Source organism: Ceratotherium simum, chromosome 20, assembly GCF_057802395.1.
Source record: "Ceratotherium simum simum isolate JZ-2026a chromosome 20, ASM5780239v1, whole genome shotgun sequence".
NCBI classification, from domain to species: domain Eukaryota; kingdom Metazoa; phylum Chordata; class Mammalia; order Perissodactyla; family Rhinocerotidae; genus Ceratotherium; species Ceratotherium simum.
In genome coordinates this window covers 22,144,317-22,168,639 of record NC_141919.1, presented here as the reverse complement: position 1 = coordinate 22,168,639, position 24,323 = coordinate 22,144,317, and the positions used below count along the sequence as shown (strand labels likewise).

Here is a 24,323-nt window from a genome sequence, read left to right as displayed (position 1 = left end):
GGATGGATCGGCTGAGGGCTGGTTTTGAAAGTGGTTGGTGGAGAAGAAGAAAGACAGGTACAGATAGAACCCACAGAGACCATGTGGGGATGAGAATCCCAGAACATGCTGGAAGTGGGAGGAGCAATGGAGGGCAGGGAACAGGAAGGTAGAGAATCTAAAGGCAACATCACTTATGTCTCAATTTTCCTCAGGCCCTGACAGTTGAATCAGAGAAAAGAAGAAAAAAAGGAGCACTTGACATAGGTGGATGGTGTTTCTTTGAAAGGAAGAAATGTAAAATTGACCAAATAAAACTGGTAATGAGTCAGGCCATATGATGATAGAAAGTTCAATGCTGGGGGCTAAGAAGAGGGCAATGTTAATCTGTTTTGTCTAAAAGGCACAGGTCAAGCAGAGTGTAGAGAAAAACAGCCAAAGCAAGAGAACTGAGGAGTCCCTTCTGGGGTTCTAGGGACACGAGCCCAGGGTGGAGAGTGAGTGTGGCAGTGTGTAACACCTCAGCGCTAGTGTCCCCCAGAAGAGTCACCTCAAATGTGGCCCTCCATGCCACCAGATTATTGGAATCTGTACTATACTAAACACAAGATTCTGTTTCTTGAAGGTATTGACGTTTCAACACAAAGTCTGTACAGCTTGTTTACTCAACTTTGTTTCTTTTTTTTTTTAATTTAGAGAGGATCAGAAAAGACGTTTTTAACAGAATTTACATTGAGACAACAGAATGGAATTAGAACTATTTTAGTTTATTTATAAATGATAATACTATCAACAGAACTTAAACCGGAAATATTTATTTCCCCAGAGACTGCCATGCTTTTGAAACAAAGATTTCTCTGCCATAAAACTAGTTTGAATATTTAAAAAATGACAGCTGGACACCACTAAAGATTTTCTGTCAAAAATACCCTTTCAGTTAAAAGATTAGCAAATTCAAGTTAATGCTACAGGCTCAATAACTTACCATATTTGATTAATTTACAAAATGGGGAAGCAATGAAAAGATATAAAATAGCAATTCATAATCTGTTTCTCCAGTTGACTTTAAAGAGACATTAAACAACAAACAGCAAATTTAAATTAATAGTATGATAATAAGGAAACACACTTCTTTCTATACATCAAGGGTGAATAACAATTAATTTATGCAGTATTAAATTCTATTTTGGCCATAAGTATGAAAATATCTTTACTAAGTGTCAAAAGGAAAATATTCATGTCATTTAAAACCTTTTAACTATTTAATATTCACATGTGATCTTCAATGCCAATTAAGAAATTCTAAACTCAATACTCATCTTAAAGAAAAAAAAATGCTGGTAAATCCATTTTGTCTGTGGCATCATCCTTTATTTAACTTTTTTGAACTTGCTGAAGGTCTTATTTAAAAATTCGTGGGCCGGCCCTGTGGCTTAGCGGTTAAGTGCGCGCGCTCCGCTGCTGGCGGCCCGGGTTCGGATCCCGGGCGCGCACCGACACACCGCTTCTCCAGCCATGCTGAGGCCGTGTCCCACATACAGCAACCAGAAGGCTGTGCAACTATGACATACAACTATCTACTGGGGCATTGGGGGAAAAAAATAAATAAATAAAAATTTAAAAAATTAAAATAAAAATAAAAATTTGTAAAGTACCTTCAAATTACATGCCCACAATCTCTGGATTCAGCAGCAAGACCACTTAGAAAATGGAATCATTTTATAGGTATTTTTTAAAGGTTTCAAATATGTATTTGTCCTTCCTCCTTCCATGGGAAATAATCCTCTAAATTCTCCTACAGTCCATTTCCTGTGCCTCTCCTGCCTCTGTCAGATAAAAAATAGGTCAAAAGGGAACATTTTTGGGTGCCCCTTTTAGTTGTTTTGTTTGCGTGCCTAAATTGTCTGAATAATTATCTCAAAGTCCCATATCACTTGTTCTAGTGAGTTTGAAGTTTTAGCATCTCCAGCTTGGGGCTATCCAACTGACCCAACAGATCTTGGATGGCATCCTCCTTCTGCCAATGACCTGAAATTGCGTGAGGATGAGAGATATTTGGAAAAGCACCTGATACCTCGCATAGAGGAGATGCTTCAAAATACTAGTTCCTTCCTTCATTCACAGCAATAGAGCAAATGGAGCCAGCCTAGGGTAGGCAGTAGGGTAGGGTTTGGCCTCATTGGGGTGCTATTGAGAGAACCCCTCAATTTCTTCACTGTTTTTCAAGATGCCTAATGATTTCATCCTTAGAGATGTATTATGAATTCCTTAAGAGCTGCCTTTAAAAGGGCAAATATCTGGAAGGCTAAGTAACCATGCTGTTAGCTGAAGACAGCCTACAGCACTGTAGACAGATGGCTGAGTGAGGCCTTAGGGGCTTGGGACCTGAAGTCAGGAACCAGCAAAAGAGCCTTAAGAGGTAGGGGAGCCAGAATGATAAACTCACCTGATGTGGGCAAAACAAGAGGCCAGCAGTCAGAAAATCCAGTGTGCTGTGACTTCCAGAGGTCTGCCCCACCCCTGGAGAGCCCTTCCATCAGCTCCCTCGGAGGGAGGCACCTGTTCCCAAGAACTTGCCTTCTTCAAAATGCACTGGGCCCCCTGTCATGATTGACCACAGATGGACCAGGAAGAAAACACCAGTGGGGCCTTCAGGGGCTACGGTAGGGGAGCAGCTCCAGTAATTCTGAGCTTTCCTCAAACCCCCACAGCAAACCTCCACAGCTGGGAGCAAACATTAGGAAGCGTAACAGAATTCTAGGGAAGACCCATGCAGACCTGGGGAAGGCTTGCCACGTTAATTAGTGTATTAATTATTTAATAAATATTTACTAAACATCTATTATATGCTAGACGTTGTGCTAGGCTCTAAAAATTTGAAGGTGAGCAAAACCTAACCTCCCCAAGCTTCCACTCTACTAGGGGCAGGTGGGGCGGGGGGACATTAAATAAAAAAATCACACAAATTTAGGGTTACAAATTGTGATAAGTGCTAGGAAGGGGAGTCAAGAGTGCTCTGCGTGTATAAAAGGTAGAATCTGACTTATGAAAATTTGATCTGAGGTCACTTTAGTGGGTTGTGACCAGCATTTTAAAAAATTACGATAGAACAGAAGACAATAGAAAACATCAAGGTGCATTGGAAATAGTACAAGTTGAATATGGTTTCTTGAAACTTTTGTTTCAGCATGTGTGTGTGTGAGAGAGAGAGAGAATACTAGATTGTAATGTAGAGTGTATTTCCTTCCACGGACTGTGGTGAAAAGATTTTGGAATAGTAGGTACCACAGATTGTCTTTGAAGATGGATGATAGAGTTGTGGGGAGAAAGGAGGATTGTGGGCCAAGGGGTCCCTTTCATTGACACACTCTTCCAGACAGTGGGGTGGGAAACACATTCGGTGTCAGAGTCATCTAGATTTGGACAATAAGGTATATAGCATAACTCCACCCACCCATACCCCACCCCACCTCTCCCACACTTTCCATTTCATCTGGAGCCACTTGAGGCCTCAGAGGGAAGGGTAGGGAAGAAGAAAAAACACAGCTCTGCAGTTGAGAACACAGTGGTGGTCCATATCGGGGCACCCTGGGAATCTTGACATTAAACAAAACATGTCAACCATGAAATATCGTACTGTCAGGGAACCGATCAGGTCTTTCTTCTTTGTATCTGAAACTCGAATTTCACTGCTAGTAGAGACTAGAACCCAAGTCTGATCACCAGGGCGGCGTCTCTTTCTCCACACTGTGATGTCTTCCCAGAGAATGAACACACAGTGACTCTCCACCTGTGGGTTTGCAGTGCAGCTCACGTTAGCAGCACTCAGGGGTGGGAACGTGCACTGGTTTGAAGGGGCTAGATGTGAGTGGAAATGTATTTGTTACACTGAAACATAGAGAGATCACATTCCAACATCCCAAACATTCTCTCCTCCATCTGAAAATCAAATTTCATGCATTACACCACTGAGTTATTAATCCCCTGAAGGCTGGGCAGTGTTTTTAGTGTGTTGTTTGTAGTTTTGATAATGTGGTAGGGCGAAACGTTAGAATCTTCAGTTTGAAAATGCATCTTTTTTCATAGCTAATTTCAGGGAAAATTAAGTCTATTTTGGCCCACTCTGATGGAAAGAAAGAAAAAAACCCATAAAATCGTATTCAAGCTGTGATGAAGAGATACCTCCACAGAATTTTCAGATACTGTAAGCCTACCTCTCGTTGGGTTTAGAGCGGACACGGTCCATCTCTCTTGAAAGTTAATCCTCTGACCTGTTTGAGGCGAAACTAAACATATTACAGCATATGGAAAAAACAATCTCAACAAATTCCATGGCAAGGCCATGACGAAAACTTACTCCAGCAAGAAAGTTGGCTTGCTGGCAGCAGCGATTGGCAATAACAAGAAGCAAGCAGTTAAATGCATGGCTTTGTTCTCAGTTATACCTGGGTTTCCACCACCGCTTTACCACTCACATCCTTGGGTAAATTGCATAGCCTCACTCAGCCTTAGTTTCCAAATCCACATCCTTGGGATAATAAGAAGACCCTTAACCTTTTAGGCTATTATGAGAATTATACAAGGTAATGCATGCGAAGGACAGAGTAAGTGCTCAATAAATGCAAGAATTAATTTTTTAAGATAATTATCAGTGATCACATTGAGATTCTCTCTTTCCTTCTGATGTGACAAAAAATATACTACTGGTGTCTCAGTTTCTTCTAGTTTATATCAGTCTTCCTCTGTCAATGAAGATAAATTATACAATTGATCTTTCCACTTCTCAGGAAAACAGAATTTTGAAAAAAGTCATAGCCAAGTTGCTATCATTTTTGATAGGCCTGAGTCCCAAATTTCTTCTCAAGGACAGTCTGGGGTCTGGCAGGCATCCTTTTGAGTGGATCTAGTAGGGGAAGAACTTATAAAAGGACAGACAAAGTGATGTTACCTCTGAAAGGGATTTTAGAAATCAGTTTATATAACTCCATCTTGAGGAAACTGAGACCCAGAGAGATGAAATGTATGATTTTTCTAAGGTCCTGCAGGTTGTGTGTAGCAGCCCAAGATAGCTGTGTTCAAGAAGTGGCAAAGGAAAATCTGAATCATCAGAACTACATGATGTGAAGGCTGAAGCTGCCCTTCTCTGCGGAGTAGTAGTGCTATTTAATTTGCTCAGAAAACAAAAAAACACTTTTCAAAACATTTACCTATGCCTTCCTTTAATATGGAATAAAGAATTTCCTAATTTCTTAATCTCAAGTGAGAATTCAATTATTTATACCAAATCATTTTCCCTTTTCCAGAAGAGGAAAGAGAAATAATATTTATTGAACACCCATATGGAAAGTAATTTCTGCATAGTTTCATTGAATCCTCATAAGATGGAGGAATAGAATGTTATCTTTTTATTTAACAGATAAGGAAATTGAGGCAAGAGAACTTGCTCAAAGCTGGTTTCTTACTTTCTAACTTGCTCAAAGCTGGTTAGAAAGTGGTAAAATTGGCAGTTGAACTCTGGTGTGGCTCAAATATTCATGTTGACTTCAAAATGACTTAGTGTCTTCATATGTCCTCACCCTGTGTTATTTTGCTTCATAGCACTTAACACTATCTGACATTATATTTATATATTTTTTATTGAGATCACATTGGTTTATAACATTATATAAATTTCAAGTGCACACCATTATATTTCGACTTCTGTATAGACTATATCGTGTTCACCACCAAAAGTCTAGTTACCATCCATCACCGTACAATCTGATATGATATTTTATATTGATCTGTGGATTTATCATTTATCTGTTTCCACCATTAAAATCCAAGTTCTATGAGGGCAGGGTCTTTCTATATCCCCAAAGTCTAACAGAGTGCCTGGCACATAGTATGTGCTCAAGAAATATTTGTCACATGAATGGATGGATGAATGAAGTAGTTAATGAATTAATTAGGGGATATAATAAAGAATTAAATATCAGACAAATGTAAAGAGTATGTAACCCTGGCAAAAAAAGAAATTGCAGGGGGCCCTGTGGCTGAGTGGTTAAAGTTCTGCATGCTCTGGTTTGGCGGCGCAGGTTCGCGGGTTCGGATCCTGGGGGCAGGCCTATACCATGTGTCAAGCCATGCTGTGGCAGCAACCCACATACAAAGAGGTGTAAGGCTGGCATAAATATTAGCTCAGGGTGAATCTTCCTCAGCAAAAAAAAAAAAAAAAAAAAAGAGGGCCGGCCCTGTGGCTTAGTGGTTAAGTGCGTGCGCTCCACTGCTGGAGGCCCGGGGTTCGGATCCCGGGCGCGCACCAATGCACCGCTTCTCCGGCCATGCTGAAGCTGCGTCCCACATACAGCAACTAGAAGGATGTGCAACTATGACATACAACTATCTACTGGGGCTTTGAGGGGAAAATAAATAAATAAATAAAATCTTTAAAAAAAAAAAAAAGAAAGAAAAGAAAAGAAATTGTAGGGGCCAGCCCAGTGGTATAGTGGGTAAGTTTGGCAAGCTCTGCTTCAGTGGCCTGGGTTCACAGATTCGGATCCTGGACACAGACCTAAATCACTCCTCAAGTCATGCTGTGATGGTGACCTACCTACAAAGTAGAGGAAAGATTGGCAACAGATGTCAGCTCAGGGCCAACCTTCCTCACCAAAAAAACAAAAGAAAAGAAAAGAAATTGCACATAATCAATTAATAGTTTTTTCTAGATGATCTTACACTTCTATATAACTTTACTCTCTTCAAGAAAATATACATTCAACTACTGTAAGAGGGCTAGTTTATATATTCTTGGGTATAGCTGGAAATGTTGATAATTCATATGAAGATAGCCCCAAAGAGGACCAAGATTATCCAGAAAATATTTGTTTTAAAAACTGTGGCCACAAGGAAACTTGACAAATTAGTAATATTTGTCCAAATCAAATTTACTTTTAGGTTCAATGACTCAATAATAATGATGCTTTCAGCTCAATCTTTTGAACTTAATTCTTTCTTGAAGACATCTATAAAAGACCTTAACAGTTTATACTTATTTGAACACAAACCATATTTCAATAACTTTCCCCAAGAATTAAGCAAAGTTCAGGGATGCCATATTTTTCAAATATTTGTAAACTTCAATGTAAAGACAGATGTCACACAAAACCTTCCAGAAGGACAATGGAGTAGCCATATATATATATATATATATGTATACATCAGTAGATACCTTTGAGTCTGTGATTCGATTTCTAGCATTTATCCTGAAGAATTATTAAAGATGTAAGTAAAGATGAATGCATAAATTTATTCAGTTAAGTGCTGTTTCTAGTGGTGAATATTGGAAATAAATGTAGCTCAGTAGAGAATTAAAGTTATGATTTATCCTCACAAGAGAATGTTATGCATTTATTTAAAAATGTAATGCAAGAATATTTAGTGACATGAAAAGTTGTTCATGATTTTTTTTTTTTTTTCTCTAAAGCAGGTTACAGGGGCCGGCCTAGTGACGCAAGTGGTTAAGTGTGCTCGCTCCGCTTTGGCAGCCTGGGGTTCGCAGGTTCAGATCCCGGACGCGCACTGACACACGGCTTGTCAGGCCATGCTGTGGCGGCGTCCCATATAAAGTAGAAGAAGATGGGCATGGGTGTTAGCCCAGGGCCAATCTTCCTCAGCAAAAAAGAGGAGGATTGGCTTCGGATGTTAGCTCAGGGCTGATCTTCCTCACCAAAAAAAAAAAAAGCAGGTTACAAAACAGTACACAAGCATGCTTCCAATTTTGTAGAAAACATGCATACGTCTGTGTATCTAAAAAATATATATAAAGCTGTTAAAAGTGATTAACTTTAGGTCAAACAACTAGAAATAATTTTTATTTTTAAAATTTTTACTTATGTGCACTTCCACTTTTTCTATAATTCACAAACATAGCTTCTGTAATAAGAAGCCATTTTTCATTTTAGAAAAGGATAGGAAACATGTCTGTCGGTCTCCCATCTGTAGAGTTGCTATTCTTCAGGATGAATCACTTCTTCTCCTCAATGGTTCTAGTTTTTCAACTTTTGATTTCTTTCCATCCCTCATATAAACATTCCTGGTGATCACATGACATGCATTACCTAAGTGGCTCTACCAGGTTCCCCCGGTTGTCTTTCATAACCGCCAGGATTTTCCATAAAAGTTACTCTTTGGAAAAGGCAACAATGTGCCTCTATCCTCTCTTTCAGCATTCAGAAAATATGAGGTCATGGAGAAATTTAAGATCCAAATTTCTCTTTTGGCTTTACACCTCTCTCCTCACAAGTTTACCATTAAGTATGTGCAGGGTGTCTGTGTGTGCATGTGTGTGTGTGTGTGTTTTAGGGGGGCAGGCTTTGTAAATGAGTTGAAACCTATTTTAAGCTGTTGTGGGGCTGCTTGTAACATTTCTCCATCTCTCATTTCCACCGTATTTTACTTTGTCCATATTTACTTTTAGTTTTCTTTTCTGAGCATCTCCCAAGTGTGAGACCCAGTGCTGGGTGTATTACATGTGTTACCTCACTGACTAGTCACAGGAACATGGCTCTTATTCCCATTTTACAGATACTTCATTAATGTGTATGCAGTAATCTTTGATTTATGTAGCATTTTCATAGATGTTATTTCATTTGACCCTGTGATGTTGGTATTATTAACATTTCTGTTTTACAGATGAGAAAACTAAGACTCAGAGAAGTTCAAGAACTTGCCAAAGATGCTCCTGTTGACTCAGTGGAGTTGGGACAGGGATCTGACTTGTTTGCCTCCAAGATTCTGACTTGAAGGTCTACACTGTTTCTCTCTGCAGTGAGGGCTTTGTGAGTTGCTACAACTGTTAACGTGAATAAGCAAGATTGATTTCACAGATTATGAAAATGATTAAAGGGCACATAAAACAAGAGGATTCAACTGACCTCAAGTGATCCAGTCACGGAAAGTCAAGTGACTGAGTTTCTCATGAAAATTCTCCTGTCACAGAGGAGACGCTGGACAAGTGGGAGTGAATCTTTTAGAATGCTTCCTTCTCTTAGATCAGAAACATCTTGTTTCTTGTCAAATGAAATATTATTTCTAAATTAATCACTCAAAAGCTGTTTAAAAATATCTTAATCTTGTGGTTTTTCTTAAAATATTTTAAAACTGATTGTTCTCAGAAAAAAAAAAATAGCTGAGCAACTTGGCTCCTTATCAATCTGTGAGGTTTCTAGAAAGTGTTCAGTTGCACATGGCACTTCTGGTGTCCTTGATGACAATCTGATTAAAATTTTTTTTTTTTCTATCAGCCACCCTGCCTTACAGGATAATGACGCCTTGTGTTCTTACTTCTCCTCCTACAATCTCAGGGGTTTCAGCCATATGCTTTTGGTTTTTGCTTCCCTTATAGCCTCCACACCCATATTGCTGTGACTGAGACCTCATGGTTTTTATCTATCTGCCAACATCTATCTACACATATGTTTATCGACATTTCGTTAATGGTTCCTCCTTTGTGACTGGAACCCTGTGGCAGAGATGGCTAGCTGACCCCCAAAGATTCATGCTCTCCTTTCACAGTGAAGAGTAGTTGCTGGAAAGTGGCTGCCAGACAAGAACTATATTCCCCAGCCCTCCTTGTATATTGATGGACCTTGTAAGTAGTCCTCACCGACGGAACGTGAGTGGAAGTGATGTGTACCACTTTTGAATCGAGGTATTTAAGAATTGGATGCTCAGTCTTTCACTCTTTCTTATTCCTGGCCACTGGCTGAATGATGCCAGAATAACCTGAAAGTCACAAGATGGCAGAGCCATAAGGTGGAAGCAGCCTGGGTCCCTGAGTCATTGCTTGGAGGAGAGCCAGCTGAGCTGCATCAGACTGTGACATAAATGTGAAAGAAGTCTTTATTGCACTAATCTACTGAGGTTTTGGGATTATTTGCTACAACAGCTAATTCACCTTGATTAATATTGGACCTATAAGCCTGGATATCCCTTTTCATTAGGCCAGGGTCCTAGAATTAGATGAGCTTTAATCTGCTATAAGTATTAATGGGGTGGAGGCGCCATGATGCCATAATGGAAGTTCTGTCACTAATTCATACCCACAGCAATTGTTGGGGGCTATGACAGAGACCACTAGTTGCCTATCAATAGCCATTATTCCCTTCCTTCTAACTCAAACCTAATTTTGTTGGAGGTGGCAATGTTCTGGGCTAATAAAAACTACATTTGCCAACCTTCCTTGTAGGTAGAGGTAATACAGATCTGACCAATGAGCTATATAGCAAGTGTCATTGTGTGAGTTTCTGGAAAAGTTCCTTAAAAGGGAGCAAAGTTAGCTGGCATGCCTCTTTTGCCTTCTCTTTTCTTCTTGTCTTCACTATTTTTTCAATGCATAGAGTTTCAGGAGCCATGTTGTGACCATGAGGACAAGAGCCACACACTAAGGAGGGTGGAACACAAAGACGAAAGGAACCTGGGTCTCCAGTAGTGTCTTGGGCTATGAGACCAAACCAGGATTGCCAATCACTGGAATTCTTATTATGTAAGAAAAATAAATAAATCCCTAATTTGTTTAAGCCACTGTTTGGTGGGGGTGTCTGTTCCTTGCAGCAGCTAAAAGCAACCCTAACTGATACAAAGGTGATCCTTCTAAGACAGCCCATAGCACATACCTTTTCTGAGAGGTCGGTCTCTCTGCCTCCCTGCTCCATTCTCTTCTTCTACTCACTTTAATTCTTCCCAGCCCAGAACTTACACTGGACCACAGCAGTCACTGAATATTTAAGCCCATTTAGTAACTCCTGAAGATAAAGAGCTCGCTGACCCTTTTCCTAGTCATTTAATTTAGCCTCAAATCCTGCTCCTTTGAGTGACGCACAGCAATGTTCAAGCACCTTCTCTCTCCGATATCCTCAAACTGCTGCTTCATCTCTGAACCAGTCAGCTCTGCAATCTGGGCTCCATCCATGTAATTATAGGATTTCAGAGAAACCCAAGAAGTTATTAAGTTCATTCACCCGCCTCCAGGTAGGACTGTGTGCACCTCTTCCAGACACATAGCTGTCTTCCGTGGGCCAAAAAAGTCTCTCACCAAGCATGACTCATTGGTAACTTTGAAGGAGTCAATTTAATCTGTTCTCAGTTTCTCTGCCAGTAAAATGGGTATTGTGATCTGAGCAGGGAATGACAAGACCTGCTTAAATATGTGAAGTGTGAAATGGGATGTGATTACTCTCTTTGTTGGGTGCTGTAATAGATTAAAATGGCCAAATATTTTGCAGCTCCTCCTTTCAAGAGATTGAGTCTATTTCCCTATTCCTTGAAGCTGGGTTGCTTTGACAAGTGAATGCGGCGGAAGTAATGTTGTATGAGTGCTACACTAAGCCTCAAGGAGCCGTGCAGCCTCCACCTTCACCCTCTTAGAATGTTCCCTCCAACCCTGTAAGGAATACTGGGTTAGACTACTGAAGGATAAGAGAGCCCATGTGAAGAGGGACACCCAGCACCAAGGCCCCGCACTTGTGAGTGAGGCCATCTTATACACTCCAGCTTCAGTCGAGCCACCAGGTAACTGCAGCCACATGAATGACCACAGCAAGACCAGCAGAACTGCCTCGCTGAGCCCAACTCAAATTGCCAACCCACAGAATCATGAGAAATAGTAACTCAAAAACCTGTTGTTTTAAGTCACTAAACTTTGGGGTAGTGTATTAGTTTCGTAGGGCTGCCATAACAAATTACCACAAACCCGGTGGTCTAAAACAACAGAAATTTATTCTCTCACTGTTCTGGAGGCCAGAAGTCCAAAATCGAGGTGTCAGCAAGGCCATGCTCCTTCTGAAGGCTCTAGGGAAGAATCCTTCCCTGCCTCTTCTAGCTTCTGGTGGTTGCTGGCAGGCCTTGGTGTTCCTTGGCTTGTAGTGGCATAACTGCAGTCTCTGCCTCTGTCTTCACGTGGCCTCTTTGTGTGTCTCAGTGGTTGTGAGTCTCTTCTTATAAGGACACCAGTGACTGGATTTAGGGCCCGCTCTAGTCCAGTATGACTTTAACTTAACTTGATTATATCTGCAAAGACCCTATTTCCAAAACAAGATGACATTCACAGGTACCAGGGCTTAGCAATCTTTTGGGAGAACACAATTCAACACACCACACGTGGTTTGTTAAACAGCAAAATATAACTGATATTGATACTCTTTCCTATAATTTTTTGTACTTCAAACATATGAAGATGAATGTAAAGATAATAACATAGAAAGGATTATCATGTTCTTAAAGATAATGCACGGCAGTGCCAGTGAGTTTCAAAATCTCCCAGGAAGAAAATATCTAAATAGAATATTTTACTTATTGTCAGGAGTCTTAATGCTAGTGCAAAGCAAAATTTGTTATACATTAGACAGTACTGAGTATTCTGAATATCTTTATCCACACGTAAGACATATTTTATGGGAATAAAACACGCACTTTCTAAGATCAGAGCATTCTCTCTTCAGCATGTGTGTTATATCTGTGTAAAAGTCAAAGCCTTGTTAGAACTTTCTGGTTACCGTTGTCCCAGTTCTCTTCTGCCTCATCCAAACTTTTTAAAGGAGTGGTCTCTACCAGCTTCCTCTATTTCCTCTGCATTGACTCCCGCCATAACCCTATGAAATCTGACTTCCTTCCCCCAGCTCCACTAAAACTGCTGTTTCAGAGGTTTACACTGACCACCGCCAAGGCAAATCCAATGGCTCTTCGTCCTCATAATTTGGCATCTGACTTTCTTAACTGCCCTGTTAGCTTCCTTCTCTAATACTACCCCTGTCTGCCATATCTTGGCCAAATTTTTCTTCCTCTCTTTTTGTAGCTCTTCTCTCTCATACCAACTGGCAGTGACTCTTCCCCCAGGCCCATTCCTTTTCTCTTCCTACTATACTTTCCCACTTAGAAAATATGTCCATTTTTCATTCCCATCCCCACCTCACTGATAACTTCAATATTTTCAATCCTGACTTATCATTCAAGCCCCAAGTCTATATCTCAAGCTGCCTAACAGAAATGTTGTATATCTTATGCTCATCTGTATTAGTCAGCATAGGCTCGGTTATGCTGTGATAACAAATAATCCAACAATTTTAGTGGCTTATAAAAACAAAGACCTCCAAAGAGCAACTGTGGCTCTGCTCTAATTATCTTTACCCCAGAATGCAGGCTGACAGATCAGCCTCTGTCTGGAACGGCACTGGTTGTATAAAACAGGGAAAAGATGACATGACAAAGGCCAGGCTGGCTCTTAAAGCTTCACTTCAAAGTGACCACATCACCTTCAACAAGGTGGAAAGTATAATCCTCTCACAAGGAGGAAGAGCAAATATATGTCAATGTGCAGAATACTACATTCTCTTGAACAAAAACTCTACAAGGAGGTACAAAATCATCCTCCCAGAACTAACTCTAATTCCTAATTTACATAATTTCTCATTGGCACCATCTTTATCCAATTTTCCCAGAATGGAAATCTTGGCATTATCTCTTTTATAAATGTTACTTTTTCCAATTACGAAAACACTCTTTGAAGAAAATTGGGAAAATATACATACATATACACACCTCACATACAAGAAAACAAAAATCATCAATAATCCTACTACCCAGGTTTACCACTTATAACACTTATGTTGGCCTATGTCCTTCTGGTCCCCTCCCTATCATATGTATTGATCTATTATCTCTACAGGATATAAATATATTTATTTTTCAATAAAAATGATATCATGCTATACATATAGATTTGCGGCTATTAAAACAACTTTTGAAGATAATTTCAATATTTTCTTTTCCTCCATAATTTTAAAACATCATCTACATGGTAATCACTTGCAAATTTAAACATCCAGCTCTGACCTCTCCCCTGAGTCTCTGATTCCTAGATAAAACTGCATAGTAGGTAATTCCATTTGAATTTCTAATATGCATTTTAGACTTCATATGTCCCCAATTAAACTCTTGACTCACCCTAAAAGCCTGCTCATCCTTCAGTCTTTTCAACCTCTGTTAAAGGCATCAATATCCACCCATAACTCCAACCTTGGAGACGTCTTGATTTCTCTTTTTCTCTCATTTCCCCGACCCCACATCTAATCTGCCAGCCCAATCTCCAGAATATATCCCAGAGCTGACTGCTCCTCTCCCTCTATTCTCGCTCTCTAGTCCTGCTGCCATCTTTCTCCTGGATGCTGCACGACCTCCCACCTGCTCTCCTTGCTTCTACTTCTTGCTTCTCTACATGGTACCCAGAGTGATCTTTTAAATACAGATGTCAATCACATCATGCCTTTGCTCCAAAAACTTTCCACTGTGCTTAGAATAACATTTAAACTTTTTCCATGGCTTATAAGGCCTTGTTATGATCTGCTTTCTGCCTACTTTTCTCTTCATCTCAACCACTCTCCCTCTCATTCACTTGACTTCAGACACACTGGCTGTCTCTTTTCTTCCAACACATCAGACTTATTCCTGCCCCAGCCATGGCACTTGCTAATTCCGCAGCCTGGTCCTGGCCCAGAGGTTATCTCCTCAGGGGCGCTTTCCTTGACCATTCTATCTGCAGTATCCACACGTGGCCCTTTTACATTCTCTGCATAGCACTTATTTTATCTGATATTTCCTAGTTTATTTCTTTATTGTCTTCCCAAAGGAAAATTACTTCTTTTAGAACAAGAACCTTGTCTGTCTTACTCACGGCTCGATCCTTAGCACTTAGAACAAATGCTTCCAGGCACATAATAGGTTACAATCAATATTCATGAAAAGAGTAAATGAAAAAATATTTAGTTGCGTCTCGAGTCCGGGTGATTCCCTTTGAAGTATCTGTAGATGCAGTCTGCTTTCTTTCCATTCTCCTTACCCCAGCCTAATCCCAGACCTCATCACCTCACATCAGAATAACTGGAGGTCCCTCCTTATGCCTCTCATGGAATCCCCTCCAATCCACTCTGCACACTGCTAGTGATTCTCCCATTACATCAGTTTCATCTGTCAGTCACCTCTCTATCCTCAGACCTGGCTGAAGCCTTACCTCCTCACCCCTCAGGGCTGCAATGCCTTCCCCTCTGAGTTCCTGCCCTTACCCTCACCCAGCTGCACAATCAACACCATCTCCTGTGTTCTCTTACATCAAACTGCTCACTCCAGCTGAATTCTGGGGGCATATACTAGTTATTTTGGGTTTCTGTCTCTGTTTTTGTTTGTCTCTCATAATGCCTAGAGAAAGTCAGAGGCAATCAAAGAAATTCTTGTGAGTTGAATGAAATTATTGGATAGGGAACAAGATACAAGAGGTAAATTGGAAACCCGTTCTAAAAGGATACTGTGAGAACAGGTGGTGATTTGGAATGGAAGAGTAAAATACTAGTAGGTGAAGGAAACCAGTCAGAATGTCAACAGGGAGATGACAGTCTTGTTCCCACAGAGAACAGATGGCCACCACTGCCCTGAAACAATGTTTATGTTAAATTGCAGAATAAACTGTATTTTTAGTGGACTTTGAACCTGAGTTTTTCTACCAGCGTAAGGGAAAGTGGATGGAACATTCTAGTGTAAATTACTGCATGATGACTAGCACCTTTTAGGCAACTCTAGTTTGCCCCCCTAACAATCCTGGACCCCAGATGGTAAGCTCTTGATGAGATCCCAGCTTCTCTTGAGTGCTCACTGTACACAGCAGAGAACTGAGTGCAGAGAACTCAAACACTTCCACCAAAGAAGGTGTTTGCTGTGTGCTGAGTATTGCCCTGTGTAGCAGCAAGGCATAGCAGAGATTTAGGGAAAAGCATTTCCACCCATGGCCATTCCTCCCACTCTATCCCATTTGAGGTATGATGCAATGGAGGGACTACATCTCTCTGAACAAACAGGGGAGAATCCAGCCCAACCATTCAGTTACACCAAGGCCAAAATATTCATATACAGACTTTTGAGCAAATACCACACCCTCTTTTGCTAATCTACATACTTGCCCTAATCAAATGTCCAGGCAGTAAGACAAAATCTTTATTCTGTGCTTTTAAAACCATATTATTTAAAAATAAACCTGTCACCAACTCAACTGCTTATCTCAGGTCAAATGCAAATCATGGGTACATTCATATGATGGAGAAAAAAATTTTTTTGAAAAATTTCCTGGCCATTCTGGGAAATGAGTAACGTGACTATAATGTAAGGAGTGATTGAAAAACATTACCAGAATGTACACATCTAAATAACTGTTATCTTTTAATAATTACACACAAGAAGTGCCATGCAATTTATTCTGATAGAGCTGTCTTCTTGAAATTACTTTTGGAACTCCTATTTGCAATTGCTGTCAGAGCCTCTTGAAGAGGCGCCTAAAAGATAGCTACATTCTTTTATAGTTATATCTTATCCTTAACTCAGACTGATATTACCCAATTGAACAGGCTTGCTTGACTGCTAATAACTTTGGCTCATTCCAGAAACCATACAATATATTGTTTATGGCTGTGTGTCCACACGTGCACATGCGCGCGCGCGCGCACACACACACACACACAGCACAACTTAGTGATAGTGCTGGCCTCTGAAGGAGGAGAAGGGAGAATAGGATTGAAGAGCAGAACAAAAGGTAACTTCAAATTTATCTGCACTGCTCTCTTTTTTCATTTAAAAATATTTAAAGCAAAAGTGACCAAATGTTAACATTTGTTAATTCTGATCAGTGGACCCTCAGGTGCTTGCCATATTATCATCTGTATTTTCTATATTTGTGAAATTTTTCAAGTAAGAAAAAAAGCAGATTCTCCCTTAAAGGAAAATGGTTTCATACCATTGAGCTTATTCTTTAAAATAAATGTCCTCCAGTCTCTGAGAGTAATTCTAAAAGGATCTCCAAAAATGCTTTGGATAACGCTATTATCCTTCAAAGAAGTGGCACGACCCCAAAGATGACCACTTTGAAGGCACACTACCCAGAATGTCACCCATGTGTCACCTAGAATCTTCTTTTTTTGTTGTTTTCTGGTGAGGAAGATTAGCCCTGGGCTAACATCCGTGCGTATCTTCCTCTACTTTATGTGTGGGACACCTGTCACAGCATGGCTTGATAGGCAGTGCGTAGGTCCGCGCAGGGGATCGGAACCCATGAACCCTGGGCCTCTGAAGTGGAGCCCACGAACTTAACCACTATGCCACCCTAGGGCCAGCCCCTAGAATCTTCTTTTGTGATGGAAAGGGATTCTGCTTTTTCTATTTGTCATTTTATTTAAAAGGGCTAGAATTTATGCAAAGGAGGGGTAGATTGGATTAGATTGTTAAGCAAAGTAAAAAACAAGTGAAAGTGTGGCAACTAGAGTCTAAAACAGAATCAAGAAAGAACTAAATTGCTGGAACAATCTTTCTTTATCATTAACCCACCAATTCAATGAACAGAGACAGAAAGTGAGCAAGACAGAGGTATCACCATCTTCAATTGTCTATGAGGCAAAGGAAAAAGGAGAAATGCATGACTATTTTAGTCCCCAAAGAATGACTTCAGAGGTCATGCAGGGATCTGGGAGAGAAGCTAAACAGGAAGAGGTAAGAGATATTTAAGAGAAGGGGTCAAGGTTTAGAAAAAAGATTTAAGAGAATGATAAAACCCAGCAGGGGTGTGAATGTGAGGAAATGAGCACTCTTAGGGTCACTGCTGGGAGTGTAAATAGGTACAGCTTTTCTGGGAGATAAGTGACCATGTGTATCGAAAGCTTAAAAAATGTTTCGTTTCTGTCCTTTGACTAAGCAATTTCTCTCCTAGAAATTTTTAAGGAAGTATTTGCACTAACACATAAAGATGTATGTATAAGACTGTTCCATCAAGCTCTGTACATTATTAAGCAAAATTGGAAACTATCTTAAGACCCAATAATAGAAAATTAATTCAATAAATCATTGCATTCCTTCATTAAGTAGTAGATAATAACAACAATAAACAAACACATAGGGACAGAGATTGGATTGGTGGTTACCAGAGGGGAAGGGGGGAGGGAGGAGGGTGAAAGGGATAATTGGATACATGTGTGTAGTGATGGGTTGTAATTAGTATTTTGGTGGTGAACATGATGTAATCTATGCAGAAATAGAAGTACAATGATGTACACCTGAAATTTTTACAATGTTATAAACCAATGTTACTGCAATAAACAAAAAATTAAAAAAAATAAAATAAAATAAATAAATAAATAAATAAATCATTGCATATCTAATCAACGCAATTTCACACAGCCTATGTAAATTATAATGAAGATTTACATTGATTAATATGCAGAGTTGTTCATATTTTTAAATGAAAAAAAAAAAAACCATAAAGTAGTATGTGCAATATGACCTCATTTTCGCAAGCATGGGAGGATGTACACCAAATGTTAACAGCTGTAATTTATGAGTGGTAGAAATTTTTGCTTGTAGTACTTTCCTATCTTTAATGACGAATGTAATGAAAGAATAGAGGGCAGGAGAAACCGCCCCTCCCATTTCTGCTTTTCTAATCCTGCATTTGATCTGAATGCAGTGGGACACAGTATAATAGTCTCATACCCTACTTTACCAATTTGTTTGATTTCACCAAACCCCCGCATGCATATGCCTTCACATATGCTTTCAGAGATAGCAACCTGGTTTGATTCTCCGTACCCCCAAGTTGTCAATACAGCAAACTGCACCACTAAAGTGCAAACTCCAGAAGCACAGGGACCACACCTAACTGTACAAACTCTGTTGCATTCTCCTAGAGCCTAGAGAACCTTAGTGCCTGCTGATTGGTCACAAATTAGACTGGACACTTGTGGGAACAGGATAGCGCATTCCAGTTGCTTTAACCCCTATTATTGACCAAAACATGAATCAGCACGTGGTAGTCTGCCACTGAAAAGAACTAAGCGGTCCTGTTTCTTAGCCTTCTCCAGCAAGAATTCTGAGTATGTCACTTCCCTGCCTTCTCAAGGTCCCTGTTAAAGAGGATGGAAAGTTGAGGTGTTTTTAACATTATCCCATGCCATCACCAGCTATGTGTGGGGAGCTGAGACAGGAGACCTGGTCTCCTGAGCTCTCCCTCTCTCCTGAGATAACCACATGATGTAATTACATTTTCTTTCCACAGGTCCATGAAGTAAACATTAGCTTCACACATACATGTGAATTGTCAGAGCTCAAAGAACTCCAATTAAAGAAAACTTCACCCTGGCAGAAGATTCTTTCAATAGCACTAGATGCTGAAGTTCAAGTGGAGCTTTTCCAAGAATCCAGAAGAAAATGATTCTGAATGTGAAAGACCACAATTCTGAATTGGATTGCCTGAAGCCTCTTCTACTGGTCTTTGGTCTAGAATACAGCAGACAAATGAAGCAATTTCTGAAAGCACCATCACCGCACTTTGCCACCCACCATCACTACCAAAGAACAGCACTGTTTCCCGGCAGACACACATTTATACATATGAATACATAGATTTTTATGCTTGTATCATCTTTGCAGACAAAATTAGCAAATACTTCTCAGGAAGATCTCTACATCATCATCTTGTTCTGGTCCTTATGTCCAAGATGATTGGGGTTGTTCTTGAATGCAATCTTTATTTAACTCTATTCTGTCTTCTTAGCATCTTGTTTTTAATCCTCCATAAAATCTAACGAGGATTATCAAGCTTAATATTTTATTCTTTTTTCTACAATGATGAAATGAAGGTATATAAAGTTCTTAGCACAATACTTGGCACACAGTAAGTAGTCAATAAATGTTACTTATTTTATTACTATTTTAAAATAAAACTGAGATGGCAGCATGGTATAATGGTTAAGGGAGAGGATTCTGGCGCAAGGCTGCCTGCATTTGAATCCCAGCTCTGCCCTTAATTAGCTGTTTATAACTCTGGACAATTTTCATAACTTCTCTGTACTCAGTTTCTCCATCTGTAAAATGGAGCTAGTAATTGTTCCTACTTCATAGGGGTAAAGGAGTTATGATATGTAAAGACTTAGACCCATACCTGCCATACAGTAAGCATTATATAAGCATAAGCCATTATTATTTATTTCTTTCCATCTTGAATGTCCAGAGGATCATTAATGTTTTTTCTGCTTTCTGCACTTTTGTTCTCTTTACCTAAGTTCCTTATTTTAATTTACTATTTGGTCAAGTTCTACATATATTCTGTATTTAAAAGAAACCAAGATTTTGTTTAACCAAATTTCAGAATATCAGTAATAATTTTTACAATCCCTGAAAGCACTAAATGCTAGTAAGAACAAAAGGTCATTGATAAGACTTGGTGCTCATAGAAGGACTATATTATCACATTTAACATAGCAGCACTTGAAATCCCAAGTGCAAACATTATTATGAACTGCCTCATTCAGATCTAGTCTTTCCTTTGTGCACAGGAAGTCAGCGACAATTAAACTGAAATGAAGACAAGTGTATAACACTTATAAGAAATTAAATTTTACTCTTCCAGCTCAAAAAAATTCAGTGGAGGATCTTTTCTCTTATATCTCCCTGAGCTATGGGTTCCAGAGAAATGTTTGTCTGTAACAAGTCATACAGTTCCTCTTGGTGCTCAAAACAAAACAAGACCTATATGACGATTTCCAACACACAGACCTTTACACTTCATGAGAGCGTGAGAGAGCCAGGGCAATCATGGGGGAATGGACACTGGTGGGCATTCCCAGCTTCCTCCTTCGCTGTGGCCTGCCCCTAAACTGGGCAATGCTGCTTGCAGGTAGCCACAGAATTTGGGAACCGTGGGACATTCTTTTCCTACTGTGAGGTGGCCTGCTCACTCTTTCTGAGGTTAGTATAGGCGGAACTGAGTTCTTGACAAATAAAACTTTTTAATATATCAGACTCCAATATTTTCTTAATAGGAAGCACATTGATTTTAACCCACAAATGTTTTTAAGGGATAGTCTGTATCATTCTAAGCAGAAAGGTGAAAAAATATGAACCCATGCTGCATGTACTGATGGCCATATTTCAACATCGTCTTACTTTTGTAAGTTGATCTATTTTTTAAAAAACAGTGGGTAGGCATGCAAGGGAAAACATTTTCTTTTCCAACTTCAAAATTGCAAAACATCACATTGTCAGTTTTCTTACTTATTAAACACTGATCGGAACACAGAACAATTTGCCAGTGCTGCTACTGAAATGATGATTTAAAAAAAATTAATTCCCTGCTTGCTTTTAAAGGAAATTTGTAAGATACATGGATCAAAACAGCATGTGCCCAATTAAGAGCACAGTCTCTGGAGCAGTTTGTAAGCCCAGCTCTGCCACTGCTGTTTGTGTGGCCTTGAAAAGATTACACGGCCTTGTGTACAACTACATCTCTAAGCCTCATTTCCCTCTTCTGTATGAGACTTCATGTGAGTCTCACAAGATTTTTGTAAGGATTTAATGATATAACCCATTAAGTATATAACAAAGTATCTGGGACATAATAAGTGATCAATAAATGGTGAATTTTAATATATTATATTAATACTAGATATGTCCTTATCAATCCACTCCTTTGAACAATAATTTCTGCCAAACTCCTGAGCATAATTCTTCAATAGACAAATAATAATTCCCAATACACAAAAATGCTTCAAAAGGGAAAACAGAACCCCTAGAATAGGAATATCCAATCGATATTCTTTCCCAAGGATTAAGGAATCTTTTATATTTTGTTTAACTTGAGTAGGGCTCTTCTTGATCAGATTCCATCACACATTTTGTTCCACTGACTGTGTTTGGTATTCTTGGCACAGAGATGAAAGACATGAGGGAGAACATCTGCCCCAAGACAGCTCCAACCAGCCACTGGCATCTCCATACCCAGCCCAAACTGGTCTCTGTACGGGAAGTCCTTCAACTTCAGCTTTCCTTCCTACCGTTCTTTCTTAGGATCTCAAAGATGATGATAACAGAGATGATGATGACAATGATGAAGCTGATGGTAACGCTGATGAGGCTAGCTAACATTTATTCTGAGCCAGGCACTATAAGCACTTTGTACATATTATTTCACTTAAGATTCCCAATAGCCATAAGAGGTAGGTACTATGATCATCCCTATTTGACATATAAAGAAACCAAAGTTTAGAGAGGTTAAATAACATGCCCAGTGTCACCCAGTTCATTCATAGCAGAGAGCCAATCGCCAAGCAGATCTGTTCCAGCCAGGGCCTTTATTCTTAACCCCTAGACCACACCAACCCCACTGCTGCTGTCAAGATTGCCTGTAGGATTCATGTCGGTCCTGCTGCTCTCCCCATATTGACTCCACCCAACCCACAGTCTCAAATATCTTTCTGTCCGAGTCACACTTCCTGACCTAAAATTCACAGGGATGGAGGAGGAGCAGCTATGGCAAGTGATATCTCCAGCAGTAGCTTCAGTTTGATCCCCTACAGCCTCCAAATGAATTGCCCCTCCTGGTGTGCAACAGTCATGAAACCTAATACAGAAAAAAGTCCCCATAGGGAGATCCCTCATATACTTAATGCCTTTTGACTAGTACCTTTTGGCTTCCAACATTAATACACAGTACACATTAATAATTAAACTCATTTTAAAGATGAAGAAATAGTAAGGTAAGAGAAATGCCTTGCTCATAGCCTCACAGCAGGTGGAAATAAAATCTCCAATGAAGCTCAATATGCCCTCTGGAAGTTCTTACCGCCTCGTTATTCTGGGCTTCTAATTCCTTCCCGCTCAAACCTCTTCATACACAAGCAGCACAAAAAAAGTACTGTGGAACTAGCCTTTCACAGGCTTAGCAAATGAAGACTAACAAATACTGGAGCAGTGAGGGCAGGAGAACAAGTTGACCCTTCAGGACGAGTGTCCTATTATCTTTTAACCAGACAGTCTTGATTTCTCAGGGCAAGACAAAAATGTCACCAAACCCTTGTCAGCAGTTTTCAGTGAAGGAAAAACTGCAGTTAAAGCAACTTTGGTGAGAACTTTGAGCAGTAAATGTGCTTACATTTAGTTTGTGCAATTTTTATTATGAATTGGATGGTGAGTTGGATCCAGGTCCTCAGTTCTTTGCTGGAGTGCTATAAATGTAAAAACGTCAGCCATAGGCCATTCCTTTTTGTTTATTTAAACGGAGAATTTTAAAAATCACTTTTTCCACTTCATAGCTCCTTTGGACCAGGGAATAAAAATAGCGGTGTCGGCAGGAGCCAAACTTTTTCTGGAAAAATAAAACGAGAGGGGAAAGAACCCTACTCAGAACAACCCAAGTCTTGAACCAGCTGCCTCAAAGCATAACTTTCATTTCAACTACTTCTTTTCTTGCCCCGTCTCAGAGCAGCCTCAAAGGAAGGCGCAGTTTGTAAGAAACTCCGTGGCGTGCCCAGCACAGCTAACCCTGCGCCCTTCACATTCCCTGAGCCGGGCCACCTGTCAGAACCCCGAGGGCGGCGCGGACGAGGCGGGGTTGGGGAGGAGGAGGCTCAAGTGGTGGCCCTGGGAAGGGACGCCGTGGCAGAGGACAACCGGGAGGGCTGGGATTCTCGGGGTGCAGCTGGCTGAGCTCGGCGCGCGGGTCATCGCGAGCTCAGGTGCCCCACCGCAGTAGCCCCGGGGACGCGCGCTGCCCGGGTCTCAGGTGCAGACTCCCCGGGACTCGGCCGGCTGGGGCGGTGCGGCCGCGAGTCCACCGCGCCGCGGAGCGCGCCTTACCTGTTGATCTTGAGCGCGAAGGCGCGGCGCTCCGCGCTCGGCAGCGTGGCCATGGCGCGCTGGCGGCTCGGCGGCCTCTAGGATCGCGGGGTGCGGACAGCGGGGGCCCGGCGCGCCGCAGAGCCGCGGCAGAGCATGCCGAGCGGGACGCGAGCCTCATCTGTCAGCCGGGGCTGGAAACTTCCGCATTTCCACCTTCAGCGCTGAAATCACCCCGGGGGAGGGACCAACCCCCGAGCTGCGGCGGAGAGCCCAGCCACCGGCGCCCGGCCTGGCACGCAGGGAGCGGCGGGCGAGGAGGGTGTGGACACACCGCGGAACTGCCCTCCGGTTGCTCAGGCCGACGGCGCGCGCTTCCCGGGGCCCTGACCTCCGGCAGAAAGGAGCGCGGGCGGGTGACCCGGCGACCACTGAGCAAGGCCGGAAACGCCATCTGCCCGAAGCTGCGAAGCTGCCAGACCGTGTGGGCAAGAAGGGGGAATCCGCGCCTTCCGCCCGCTCCGCAGAGTTGGCGAGATCGGGAAACCAACCGTGGAATTCTCCACTCTAGGCCTTATGAGGAGTTCACACCGTGCCTGGGAGAAGGCAAATTAAAAACAAAAACAAAAACAAAAAAAAAAAAACGAGCCGGTGGAAACTTCAGGACGCAA

At 41.0% G+C, this 24,323-nt stretch overlaps 1 protein-coding gene across 2 annotated transcripts in view; it reads right to left on the bottom strand.

Moving 5' to 3' along the window:
- The window catches only part of DOCK8 (dedicator of cytokinesis 8), a 204,188-nt gene extending 180,212 nt beyond the window's left edge, over window positions 1-23,976 (bottom strand). The window contains exon 1 of one of the 2 annotated variants that reach the window (XM_087444522.1): window positions 23,674-23,976. In XM_087444522.1, the coding sequence (XP_087300648.1) occupies window positions 23,674-23,726 (53 nt within the window). In that variant the 5' untranslated portion in view covers window positions 23,727-23,976. The remainder of the gene's footprint in view (window positions 1-23,673) is intronic. The other variant, XM_087444521.1, reaches the window with a different exon arrangement.
- Between the last annotated feature and the right edge of the window lie 347 nt (window positions 23,977-24,323).